This window comes from Bos javanicus, chromosome 10 (assembly GCF_032452875.1).
Source record: "Bos javanicus breed banteng chromosome 10, ARS-OSU_banteng_1.0, whole genome shotgun sequence".
NCBI classification, from domain to species: Eukaryota; Metazoa; Chordata; class Mammalia; order Artiodactyla; family Bovidae; genus Bos; species Bos javanicus.
In genome coordinates, this window is record NC_083877.1 from 27,156,460 (window position 1) to 27,170,916 (window position 14,457).

The following is a 14,457-nucleotide window of genomic DNA, read 5'->3' on the forward strand; positions in this document are numbered from 1 at the left end:
CCTTCCTGATATTAAAATGCACTGTAAAATGCAATGAGTAAAATGAAAACTTGTGGTAACAATATGAGAGAGAATAGGTAGATCAGTGGAACATGATAGACCCACATAAATACAGTCAGCTTATTTTACAAGTGAGAGAATACAAGATAGACTTTCAACAAATGGACATTCACATACCAAAAAAAAATCTAAACATAAACTTTACACTCATCACAAAAATTAACTCAAAATAGATCACAGAATTCAACAGAAAATGTAAAATTATAAAATTCATAGAAGACAACATAGTAGGAAATCTAGATGACTTTGGGGTAGGCAATGACTTCTCAGATATATCACAAAAGGCACAGTCTCTGACAGAATTGGTAAGCTGGATTGATTAAAATAAAAAAAAATGCTACTCTCTGAATGACAATGTCAAGAGAATGAAACCACTAGCCACAGATGAAGAGCAGACTTGTGAAGTACATATCCGAAAGGGACCACTATCCAAAATATAAAAAGAACTCTTAAAACTCAAAATAAGAAAATAAACAATCCTATTTTGAAAATGGGCAAAGACCTTAACTAACACCTCACCAAAGAAGTCATACATCATGTATCATCAGGATCATGCAAATTAAATAGTAATAAAACACTACTACACAGTTATGAGAATGGTCAAATTCCAGAATACCGATGACACCAAGTGCTGGCAAAGATGTGGAAACACAAGAATTCTCATTCACTGCTGGTGCGAATGCTAATGGTACAGCCACCTCAAAAGACAATTGGTGGTTTCTTACAAAACTAAGCATATTTTTACAGTATGCTTCAGCAGTTGTGTTCCTTTGTATTTACTCAAATGCACTGAAAACTATCCAGAAAAAAAATGCACACAGATGTTCAGAGCAGTTTTCTTTATAAGCACCCAAACTTGAAATCAACCAAGATGTTCTTCATTAGGCTTACAGTTAAATAAACTATGATATATCTAGACAATGGAATTTTATTCAGTGCTAAATATAAACGAGCTATGAAGCCATGAAAAAGCTTGGAGAAAAATGCATATTGCTAAATGAAAAGCCAGTCGAAAAAGTTTACATATTGTATAAGTCTAATCATATGACATTCTGGAAAAGGAAAAACTATGGAGACAGGAAAAAGGTCTCTAGTTGTCAGTGAATGGGGGGTGGGGAGAAGGAAGACTAGATGGAACAGAGGGGATTTTATGGCAATGAAACTAATCCATATGATTCTATAATGATGCCTATATATCATTATAGATTTGTCCCAATCCATCCAATGTACAATCAAGAGTTAACTGTAGTGTGAAGTATGGATTTTGAGTGACAGTTATATGTCAGCGTAGGTTCATCATTTGTAACAAATGCACCGTAGTGCAAGATGTTGATAATAGGGGAGGTTATGGATGTGTGAAGGAAAATAGCATGTGTATGGAAAATACCATTTTCTCAATATTGCCGTGAACCTAAACCTGTTCTAAAAAATAAAGTTTATTTTTAAAAAAGGAGAAAAATAGGTAAACTTGAAGCAGATTTGTCTACACATATCTTTAAATGGAAAAGGAAATATAAAATTAAGTGGAATGAACTTATTTAATTACAATGATATAAATAATTATCTCACATCCTTTATCAATAAATTCCAAGAGATTAAAGTTAAAACATGGGAAAAGTTCACTTTTAATAAAATTTAGAATTAAAATTATCTAGACTGAATATTCATATTTTGCCTGAATAGATCATAAATGTTAACTGTAGAAAAGAAACTACAGCTAAGACAAAACATCATACAAAAAAACACAATTCACAGCTAGTGATATCTTTCAATACGCTCTTGATTATTTGTTGATATCTTTAAAGTATTGTCAATTTGAGAGGTGAAAAATGATTTCTCATGTTCTGCAGTGGCAAAGTGTCTTTGAACAATCCCAATTACTTCTTATGGCCAGTCTGTGAGGACTCTGAAACAACCAAATGAGGTGTCTCCTTTATATCACCCATCAGGGGATACTTTTATATACTGTTGTCTTTTGAAGTTCAGAGAGGAAAGTCTTTGGATGATGAAGATAAGCATTCAGGATTTCATATATATTTTTCAATACTTTCTTGATTATTTATTGATGTCTTTAAAGTATTGTCAATTTGAGAGGTAAAAAATTATTTCTCATGTTCTGCAGTGGCAAAAGTGTCTTTGAACAATCCCAATTATTTCTTAAAGCCAGTCTCTGAGGACTCTGAAACAACCAAATGAGGTTTATCCTTTATGTCACCCATCAAGGGATACTTTTATATACTGTTGTCTTTTGAAGTTCAGAGAGGAAAGTCTTTGGATGATGAAGATAAGCATTCAGGATTTCATATTGACTTTACTTCTGAAGTCCAACAGGTAAGTCACATAATCCTGACATGTTTCTCTGCCTATATACCACACCTATCACAAATTTTATTTACAATGTAAGTGTGTCCATCCATACTGATGAATTCAAATGCCAAAATAATAACTGAAAGAAGGGAGGGAAAGGAGACCTTAAACTGGAAAAAATTTGATTTTTATAAAAATGGAAAAAAGATACAAAAGTCACTCTAATGATGTTTACAGGGAATCAAGATAATAATACAGCAATTCAGGCTACATAATTTATCTGTACAGAAAAAGGATCTAGGCAAGCTTAAATTCTTTGGTTATACTTATCAGGCTGGTTAAATTCTTGTTTGAATTATTTCATAATGTAGAGAAAATTGTATATTTGTTTCTAGGGATGCAATTATTAAAAGAGAGTTAAGAAAACTGCAAGGATAAAATGTCTGATTCATGGCTTGAAAAAAATCATAGAAAGTCACCACTTCCAAAATATTGATGCTATTATTACACTTGTCAGAAATTTTAGAGAGGAATATACAACTATCTTCTGATAACAGTCTGAAAATAGCCATATATTTAAACAAATATTAATTGTTAAAAAAAAGCTGAGAGAAATCACCTTGTCTGAGATCTTATCTTTGTCCAGTTCATTGTACCTATAAATCTATTTGCTTATTTGCAAACTTTAGAAAAACAAAGCCATCCAAGACTGTAGCTTGGATAAGATAAAATCATTGTCTTGTGTTAAGAGTACAAAGCACAAAGAAGAATATAGATTTTCATTTTCAATTCCATTATTATGTGAAAAGAAGAAGTTTTATGCTACTCTGAGTGATGCTGTCAAGCATAATGGTTAGAGTATGGGCCACTTATGATCAAATGTGTGTCTTAATGTACGTAAACTTACATACATAAGTGTATATAATTAAATGCTCCTTACGGTTAACTACAAATACTGTACTTCTAACATTTAAACGGTGTGATGGAAAGGCTAAGGGTACATGGATTATCAAATATGCCCTATTTTGTCTTCTCATTTTGGCCTTAGGTTTGGCTCTAGGCTCTGAAGAAGGCCAGAAAAGCACTGAAGATGATCAACAAGCCTGGAATAGATTTGAAAAATAGACCTAAAATCAGATAAGCAGGGGAGGCGCTGAAATAAGTAACTTTATGTAGACTGAGCACTGACCTCTGCCCCTTCCGTGTAAGTGTGTACTTGAAATTTTTTTAATTTAGTGTAGCTGAGTTAACTTCAGTCAGTAACACAATATCATGAGTCTATCTATCCTTGACAAGATTAAATGTCAATTAAATGAAACTTAAGGTAGATTACTATGAGGAACGTAGGTCCAAAGAGGATAAGAAATTAACCTGAAAATACTACTCTGCTCAAACAATACATCATTAACTTTTTTGAGTTTAGAATCACAATGATAAAGTATTCCCCTTACTCCTTACATCTCTTTAAGACAGACAAGTTGAACATGAGTACCATGGAATCTTCACTAGTTTATAGTCTTAATGATTTTGGTATTTCTATAGACTCACTATATGTGAAAATATATGAATTGAAAAGAAGTATCAGATAAAATGATCATTTGATTCAATTATGCAACAATTGGCTGAGAATGCACAAATAAGATACAGTTACTTGTCTGACCACATAGACCAAAGAGTTAGGCAAATATGTGAGATGAACATCTGATATTTTGAGAGTCAATCCAAGTCATTCAAATCTAAAATCTCAGTAATTTTGTTAACTACTATATAGCTGTCTCAAAATTCAACTTTCTGTCATAATATAATCACAGTCATACTCATCATTAGTCCTCTTCAGGAAATATAATGCACATCATGCAATTTCAGCAGTTATCTTTTTAATATGGTACACATTTTTACTACATAGTGTATGCAAGCTCAGTCACTCTGTCGTGTCTGACTCTGTGTGACCCCATAGATTATAGCCTGTCAGACTCCTCTGTTGGTGGAATTTTCTAGGCAAGAATGCTGGAGTGGCTTTCCCTTTTCTACTTCAGGGGATCTTTCCAACCCATGGATCAAACCTGCATCTCCTGAACTGGCAGGCAGATTCTTTCCCACTTTCCATGGAGTGCCACCATGGAAGCTCCAATGTAGGATGTAACAAAATATGTCAGTAAATATATTATATGAAACCCACAAAAGAAAAAATCTATTCCCCTAATGCTTTTGAAAACTCGAATAAAGTAAGTGGTTATACAGAGTGTAGTCTGGAGCTGAACACGAAGGAAGACAAGTTTGCTCAATGTCTAGCTGATCTTGCCTTGCACTAACCCAGAGAAAAATGTAATCTAGTTGATTTCATAACCACCACACGTTTATGGTCTTGTGGTTCTGTAAGATATCTCCAGTTGCAACATATATACAAAGCAGTCATGTTATAAAAAGGGTTACTTTCCTGAATAAGAAATAGGATGATTAAGACTAGATTCCCTGACCTGCTAGTCCCTATCACATACTGTTTGCTTTCCTTTTCAGAAAGCTTCTGCAGAAGGATGAATGGATCTTCTGAATAACAGATCAAGTGTTTCTGAGTTCGTTTTGGTGGGACTTTCTACTTCTCAAGAAACTCAAATACTCTTTTTTGCAATCTTCTTTCTTGTCTATGTCGCCATCATCGTAGGAAACCTCCTCATTGTCATCTCTGTGATAGTTGATAACCATCTTCACTCCCCCATGTATTTCTTTCTGGCAAATTTATCATTCTTTGATTTATGTCTTTCTTCTGCTGCAACTCCCAAAGTGATTTCAGACTTCCTTAGAAAACACAAGACCATCTCCTGGTGGGGCTGCATGACCCAGATGTTCTTTATGCACTTCTTTGGGGGTGGAGAGATGTCTCTTCTGATAGCTATGGCCGTTGACAGGTATGTCGCCATATGCAAACCCTTGCACTACAAGACCATCATGAGTCACAGGGTGCTCACTGGGTTTCTACTGCTCTCATGGGTGATCGGGCTTATCCATACTACAAGCCAGATGGTTTTTACGGTGGGTTTGCCTTTCTGTGGTCCCAATGTATTGGACAGCTTTTTTTGCGACCTCCCCCTGGTCATCAAGCTTGCCTGCACTGATACTTACATCCTAGAGCTCTTGGTGATCGTGAACAGTGGGCTCTTGTCCCTGATCTGCTTCATTCTCTTGCTCATATCCTACATTGTCATGCTGGTCACGATCTGGAAGCACTCCTCCAGTGCATCCTCTAAGGCTCTGTCTACACTCTCTGCTCACATCACTGTAGTCACTCTCTTCTTTGGCCCTGCTATCTTCATTTATGCTTTTTCATTTAATAGTTACTCTGTAGATAAATTTCTTTCTGTGTTTTACTCTATCATCACTCCTCTCCTTAATCCAATTATTTATACTCTGAGGAATCAGGAAATGAAGGCAGCCATTAAGAGACTAAGCAACCATCATATTGGTTCCTGGCTCACCCCCTAAATATTATCTGTTGTATATGATCGTTTTTTATTCTCTGCAATTTGGGGGTTGTTATTGTTACTGTTTAGTTGCTCAGTGTTGTCCGACTCCTGCAACCCCATGAACGGTATCCCAAAAGGCTCCACTGTCCATACAGTGGGTTACCAAATCCTCCTCCAGGAGATCTTCTTTATCCAGGGATTTAACCCCTGTTTCCTAGACTGGCAGGTAGATTCTTATGGCTGAGACACCAGGGAAGACCATTTAAATATTTCTTCAAATAATTGAAATCAAATGTTAAATAATATTAAATTTCTACCTTACAAAATGTGAGGAATATTAAGGTATCTTTTTATTTTACTGGAAAATATTCTTAGCACAAATGTAATACATAAATAAGCTTGCATTCATTACCTCCTTGTCTTAGAATTCAAGGGAACCCTTATGAATGTTTAAAATATATAATACACATACATGGTTATCACACAACACTGCTCTCTGCCTTGCAGAGAATAATAAGGAGGCATCCATATTAGGTGTGGTGATGTTAGAAGATCATGTTAAGAAATCTTCACAGAAATGCATTAAGAAAGCTAAAGAATAGATATTTGAGTGGGAAAAGAGCATTCCAGGCAGAAGGGCCAGTTTATATGGATATTGTAAATTGAGAAAGTCATTTTAGGTACCAAAGACAGACATTTATGAGGGAGGTTGATGAATAAAAGGAAGAAAGACCTGTGCAGAGATTATATATAGAAAGGTAGAGACTAGAATATTCAGGCCTCGTGAATCCTAGTTTTTAGCAATATAAAGCAATTAAAGAGTTTTGTGAATGGGAGGTTTGAGAATAGATTCAACATACTTCTAAGGTGTCATGAAGGCTTTTCTTCTTAAGTGGAGACTAAATTGTAATAGAAATGAACTCAGAGAAAATAGTGGGCTATTTCAGGTTACAAATCTGAATTTATTAATGATTCAGTGAGTTTATGGAAACATTGCAAAGAGTCCTTCTAAAGACTTATTGGAAACCTAAATTATGCAAACATCTTTAGGACCACCTCTTTTGATGTATTTTGTTAACATATTGCAAAACAAGGAACCTGGAATAAGGCATATTTTCTCTCCTTATTTTCATCTCATTTGTTTTTTCCCCTGTGTTAGATTGTATCTGCCTGTAGGGAAAGAGCAAATTAGCCAAGATGGCATGGTCAGGCTCTCTCACCCTACAGCCTCGTGCTCTTGCCCCACATTTTGCAGATAATGATTATGTAACAGCTCTGATCACTTGGAGCACTGCGCATTCACATCACCAGGTGCTGCTTGCCTGTGGGCTACTTTGTGTGATACAGATATATGAACTCCACCTAGAGAGCAGTGGCATTACTGTTGCATCACGGCTTTGTCCACTGGGTAAGCCACGACAGGAGAGAAGATAGCGTGTCTGCTGCTACCACGGCCACATCAGCCAGGAAAGAATACAGTTATGGCCGCTTGCCAGCCAAGACAGAGGCTGTGCTGTGGTTTTCTTCCAGCTTCCCCACTTGCACCTTGTCTATCATGGGTTCAAGGAACAGAGCACACAGTATGAATAGCGAGACAACTGGCATCACGAACAAGATAAGAAGCAAGACACTGCCCAGTTTTAGTTTGACCTTAGACATTGTGCACCTAATATTTCAGTTTATTCTGAAAAATTATATGTGTACCATCCTTAACCACTGGTATGGGTAATCTTATCTGGATATCAATATTATGCTCATATTATCCTTCTAATTTCTATTTTTAGATCTGCTCTCTTGCAAACATCCCCTCAAAGGTCATGCTATGTTGAGGTATATATCTCCTTAGTGGAAATATTTTTTTAATGGCAATTCTAATTGCTAGCAGTTGCCTGGAGAACTACATTGAAAAAAATTCTGAGGTTCCATTAGAAAGAATAAGAAATTTATTAGCAATATCTACAATGGACTTTGGAAATGAATCATATTTATCATATATTTACAACCCTCACTTTCTTGTAACCTTTTCAAGAGGATTGTAATTGAGGAGACATGGCAGAATTACATATAAGAATAAAGACAGAAAAATTCCTCAAATAGGTGAAATCCTCTGCAGTCATGTACTGCTACTCAGATAGCCCCTAGAATTTTACCTGCTTAATTATGTTTTACCATAAAAGTTTTACTGTAGTAACCTCCATAATATTCTTTTAATACTGTTGATCTATCATGAAGTTAAACATAATTGTAAAAGACTACATGAAATTCCAAATCTGCTAAACTCCACAAACTAATCACTTCTGCTGCTGCTGCTGGTAAGTCGTTTCAGTCATGTCCAACTCTGTGCGACCCCAGAGAAGACAGCCCACCAGGCTCCCCCGTCCCTGGGATTCTCCAGGCAAGAACACTGGAGTGGGTTGCCATTTCCTTCTCCAATGCATGAAAGTGAAAAGTGAAAGTGAAGTTGCTCAGTCGTGTCTGACTCTTAGCGACCCCATGGACTCCTCCGTCCATGGGATTTTCCAGGCAAGAGTACTGGAGTGGGGTGCCAGTGCCTTCTCCAGTCACTTCTTCTTCTTCTTTTTTTTTTTTTAATTTTATTTAACTTTACAATATTGTATTGGTTTTGCCATATATCAAAATGAATCTGCCACAGATATACATGTGCTAAATCATTTATTGATTACCCTGGTGAAGGTCAGGGTTTCCCTGGTGGCTCAGACAGTAGGGGTTCTGCCTATAATGTGGAAGACCTGGGTTCAGTCCCTGGGTCTGGAAGATCCTCTGGAGAAGGAAATGCAACCCACTCCAGTACTCTTGCCTGGAAAATCCCATGGATGGAGGAGACTAGTAGGGTACAGCCCATGGGGTGGCAGAGTCTGACATGACTGAGCGTCCTCACTTTACTTCACTGGTGAAGGCCTCCTCTGCTGTTCTAGCTTATGAGTGTGTGTGCTTCTTTCTCTTTCTCTCTCTCTTATTCCCTTACAGAGTAAAAGGAAAGTTTTCTCTGTGCTAAGAACTAGTTTATAGTCTATGAATTTCCTTATATGCCTTGCTCTATGTGGATCTATTTATTTCAATTCTAATTGAATAAATGCATTCAATTATCAAATTATAAATATTCAGACTGGTAAAGTCAAATGAATAGAATTACAGTTTTCTCAAGTCCATCATCTATGGTAGATCTATTTTCATAAATTTGCTTACCCTCTACCAACCAAAACACTTAAGTTAATGCTTTTTTCTGGAAAGCACTTATTAGGGAGACTCCACACAACTCATACACTTGGTGAATTCATAATCAACTTAAATAATGAGAGACTAAGTCCTTGCTCTGAACTCTAGAGACAACTAACACCTTTACTCTGATAATTCCCTCTGGGCGTTAATCACTAGTCTACACCTTATATATGTGTTTTGTGTCCTTTTTTTTTTTTGACCTGCAAATGATTGTTATGTATATCCACAGAGGCAAAAAGATAAATATATATTCAGAATCTCACTGTGTCTATGTATCTTTGAAGAGGCCATTCCTCAGCTAGAACTGGTAGGTTTAAATAGCAGTGCTAATAACATAGAGAAACTATATACTTTAATAAAGGAGGAGACTTTGTATACGAAACCTAGAAATTAATGAAAACCAGATTATTCTGATCATGAAGGCAATGGTAAAATACAACTTAGGCCAGATAGCACCTGGACAAATTTACCCAGTTTTAATAAGAAGAAAGCCAGTCTGTGATGGATAAATACCACTGACATCCTGATCTAAGCGGTCAGTTTTATAATTTGAGTTTGTATTTTGAGAACATAAATTTGAGTCTGTTTATTGTTTAACCACTATTGGATAAAAAGACAAAATAATTTAGAATATCAGAAAAGGCAATGGCACCCCACTCCAGTACTCTTGCCTGGAAAATCCCATGGACGGAGGAGCCTGGTAGGCTGCAGCCCATGGGGTCGCTAGGAGTCGGACACGACTGAGCGACTTCACTTTCACTTTTCACTTTCATGCATTGGAGAAGGAAATGGCAATCCACTCCAGTGTTCTTGCCTGGAGAATCCCAGGGACAGGGGAGTCTGGTGGGCTGCCATCTCTGGGGTCGCACAGAGTTGGACATGACTGAAGTGACTTAGCAGCAGCAGCAGCAAAATAACAAAAAAGTTAATTTCATCTTTGGCTATATTTAACATCTTTGACAAGTCCAAAATGTAGTCTAATAAAAATTGCATGTCAAGAAAATGGAAAACATTGACTTATTTTATTTTATGTTCATTTAATTTTTTATGTTTTTACTTTCCTACATTGGATATTTACTTCAGCTGAGAAAACACTTATGGAATCTAAATTAAATGTGATTAATTTAAATCAATATTTAAAAGATTGCCCCTCAAGTCTATATTTATTTTTCTGAAGTAACAAACCTTCCATTCAAAATGATTGTCTAATTATACTGCTAATATATTTGTTTTGGTGATTTTGTAACCTAAGGACTATTTCCAATTTTTCTAAACTTACCACCCTTTTCTACCTACATTTATAACAAATACATACTTTAATATTTTAAACTTGATCAATATATGGGAAAAGAGTTCTTTGGGCACATATAAGTTGGCACTTTTTCTACCAACTGTACAAGCTTATTTTTTAATTAAGAAAATATTTATAATGGTTATTTTGGCAGAAAATCTGAATGTTCACATGTCAAACTTTTTTGTGATAAGTGAATATTACCCTTGGGTTACCTAATCCATATACAGCTTAACACTATGAGGACAAATAATCATTAATAAAATTCAAGATCAATAGAAACTTCACAGCCTTTTTTTTTCCTTAACAAAAGAGCTTCCAGTTACATATCTCCACATACATTAAGTGCTTTTATGAAAATGTGTAGAAAGGCTCTATTACTGAATATAAACAAAGAATATTAAACATAGTTTTCTTTCTTCAAGTTTGCACCACAGTTGAACTAATAATTTTTATTCATTCGGTCACATAAACAGCACAGAAAGAGCTAGGCTCCCCAGTCACAGGCAACCATCCCAGTCTCAGAAATTTCTGCTAGAGAAAAACCAAACCTTGCCTGATTGAGCGTTATTCAATTATTTTTTCATTCCTTTTCAGTTCAATATGATTTGTATAAATACATACCACTCAAAAATTTAAAATTTTTCATGTGAATTTTAAACTGTGCTTCAAGTTAGCAATACTGCATTATATTTCTGATTCTAACTTATTTTTACCTGTGTCTGAGTAGAAGAGTAAGTATTTTAAAAATATTTCACATTTGATCATATGTAAAAATTGTCAAAATGAATTATTTTGTCTCATAACATATTTGAATCATGTTTATGTGCATTTAGATGGATATATTTTATAAATATGCCTACAAATTTTTTAAAAAGCATAAATTAATAAATATAATTTTTGGTTTTAATTTTCCAATTTTACATAATAAACTATAAAAATTACTTTTAGGATTTTCCTCCAGGTTTTCTTCTGTTAGTATTTTGAGATCAAGGACTGCATAATTTTGATAATTTCATAACTATTATATAGACTCGATTATTGCATTAAATATAATACCAGTGATGATGACAACAACTCTTTTAAAGAAGACAGCCTGGGTAATTTTATCACTTATATTTAATGAAGAAAAACACTTTCATTAACACTAAGTCTACTTTACCAAATCTTTTATAGTAAAAATCCTCCTGTGGTCCTCATTAGTTTGAGTATCCTCACAATCACCAGAAAATGAGATAATGTTAAAGATAAAATTTGGGGAATGCACATAGGCATTTAGCACCTATGTGTAGAATAAAATAACACCAATATAGCTCAAAATCCTTCAAGCTAGGCTTTAACAATATGTGAACCAAGAACCTCTAGATGTACAACCTGGATTTAGGAAAGGCAGATGAACCAGAGATCAAATTGCCAACATCTATTCAATCACAGAAAAAGAAAGGGAATTCCAGGAAAACATCTACTTTCTCTTCATTGACTATGCTAAAGCCTTTGCCTGTGTGGATCACATCAAACTGTGGAAAATTCTTAAAGAGATGGGAATACCACACCATCTTAACTGTCTCCTGTGAAACCTGTATGCAGATAAAGAAACAACAATTAAAACTGGGCAGGGAACAATGGACTGGTTCAAAATTGGAAAAGGAGTACATCAAGGCTGCATATTGTCACCTTGCTTATTTAACTTATATGTAGAGTACATCATGCAGTATGCCAGGCTGGGTGAAGCACATGCTGGAATCAAGATAGCTGGGAAAATTATTAATAACCTCAGATATGCCAATGACACCATCCTAGTGGCAGAAATTGCAGAGGAACTAAAGAACCCCTTGATGAAGGTGAAAGAGGAGAGTGACAAAGCTGAAGTAAAACTCAACATTCAAAAAACGAAGATTATGGCATCTGGTACCATCACCTCATGGCCAGTACTTGGGGGAAAAATGGAAACAGTGACAAAGATTATTTTCTTGTGCTCCAAAATCAACACAGGTGGTGACTGCAGCCATAAAATTAAAAAATGCTTATTCCTTGGAAGAAAAGCTATGACAAACCTAGACAGTGTATTAAAAAGCAGAGACATCACTTTGCCAACAAAGGTCTGTATAGTCAAAGCTATGGTTTTTACAGTAGTCATGTATGAATGTGAGAGTTGGACCATAAAGAAGGCTAAGCACCAAAGAATTGCTGCTTTTGAACTGTGGTGCTGGAGAAGACTGTTGCAAGTCGCTTGGATAGCAAGGAGATCAAACCAGTCAATCCTAAAGGAAATCAACCCTGAATGTTCAATGGAAGGACGGATGCTGGAGCTGAAGTTCCAATACTTTGGCCACTTGATATGAAGAGCCGACTCACTGGAAAAAAACCCTGATTCTGGGAAAGATTGAGGACAGGAGAAGAAAGGGACGACAGAAGATGAGATGGTTGGATGGCATCATCGATTCAATGGATATGAGTTTGAGCAAACTCTGGGAGAATTTGCAGTCCATGGAGTTGCAAAGAGTCGGACACAGCTGAGCAACTGAACAACAAAAACAACATGTTGCCCTTTAGAGTCTTATAACAATTTGAGAGGTTGAAGAGTAGATATTATTTTATTTCTATAGAAAATTAAATCAATGTTGAAAAAGTTAAAGAGTATATTTCCCTAGTACATGTTAAGGCAGGACTAGAACTGGACAAAAGAATAACTTCTGAATATTTTGTGAACTATAAAGAAAAAAAGGGAAATTTAAAAAAAAGGCGGGGGGGGGGGTGGAATTCAGAGTAAATTCTCCACATTCTGTCCTTGTACTCTAGAACTAGAACTTGGTATAAGCATATGTATGTATATCTGTGATTCTCTATCTGTGTCTGTGCAGTTGGCATGTGTCATTAATAGATTTTTAAAGGAAAAAAAGAAACAGGAAGATGGGGCCAAAAGATCTAAATCAAAGAGAAAAGTACACAAAAGTAAGCCAATAGTGCCCATTCATTGTGGGAAAACAGAGTACAAGTATCAAGGATATTTGAGCCAGGAATTATCAAGAGTCAGTTTGGACACAAGTTTGAAAAGTCAGAGGAAAGCAATCATCAGAAAAAAGTAAGCAATTAGGAGCCAAGGGAAAAAATAACCACTACTGGTGAAAGATTTGATGACTGTTTAGAGATAATTTACACAGAGAATGCAAAGAGACAAGAAAGAAAACTCCAGCCAGGAATCCAGCAACAAGAGAGTCAGGGAAATAGACAAAAAGTAGAGGCTAAGAGTTTTATTCACGAGCCAAAGTATGAGATACAGAACACAAATGAAAAGAAAGAAAGAAAATAGAAGGAAGGAAAGGAGAAAGGGAAGGCAGGAGGGACAGAGGGAGAAGGAAAGAACAAAGGAAGAAAGAAACATTAACACAGAAATATTTATGTTCTTGTGCAGAAACTTCCTGGGAAGCTTATTTTATTATTATTTGGGGGAGATAGGGACACATAACAGACTGTAGCCAGTTTAAACCTTCAGGAATAAGTTAAAGCATTTGGTATATATATTTGAGATAAAAGGGAAGGGTGAGAATATTGTATAGGTGAGAGAAGAAAGTACTGTAACAATTTGCCAAGTGGGTATATAATTCAACTCATATGAACGTATCTGAATATTTCAAATTAGGAAGGTGAAAAAGGTAAAAGATTGAATACTAGCTGCCAAAAAGTTACATGACTATATTCTAATCCACTTGAATTAACTTATGACCAAAGACCATTTGATTATTACATGATCCATTAAACTCAGGGTTCATAAATTCATGAACTCATGGTAAAAACAACAAATAAATGTGAAGAGAAAAATCTATACCCACAAACTATATTTACAAAATTTTACAATAAATTTCCCTTTTGTGCCTTTCTGTTTGAAAATAAATGCAGTAATGTGAAAGTGTATACAAGTAATGTGCTTGAATTAGTCAATTAAAATGTATTTTTCAGAAATATCTACCTTTTATTTTTCTGTAGGAATCAAATACTACTTTCTGTGTGCCCATACTTTCAAAACTGTCATAGATTAAATAATCACTTTTTCTGGATTACCTTCATTTTAAAGACTTTCTGAAAACACATAAACAAACG

General features: G+C 35.4%; 1 protein-coding gene across 1 annotated transcript; it reads left to right on the forward strand.

The window, feature by feature from the left end:
* Positions 1-4,905: 4,905 nt before the first annotated feature.
* Positions 4,906-5,847, forward strand: LOC133255203 (olfactory receptor 4K13-like). The gene has a single exon (XM_061429749.1). It carries the CDS (start codon positions 4,906-4,908, stop codon positions 5,845-5,847), a length of 942 nt encoding a protein of 313 aa, XP_061285733.1.
* Positions 5,848-14,457: the final 8,610 nt, after the last annotated feature.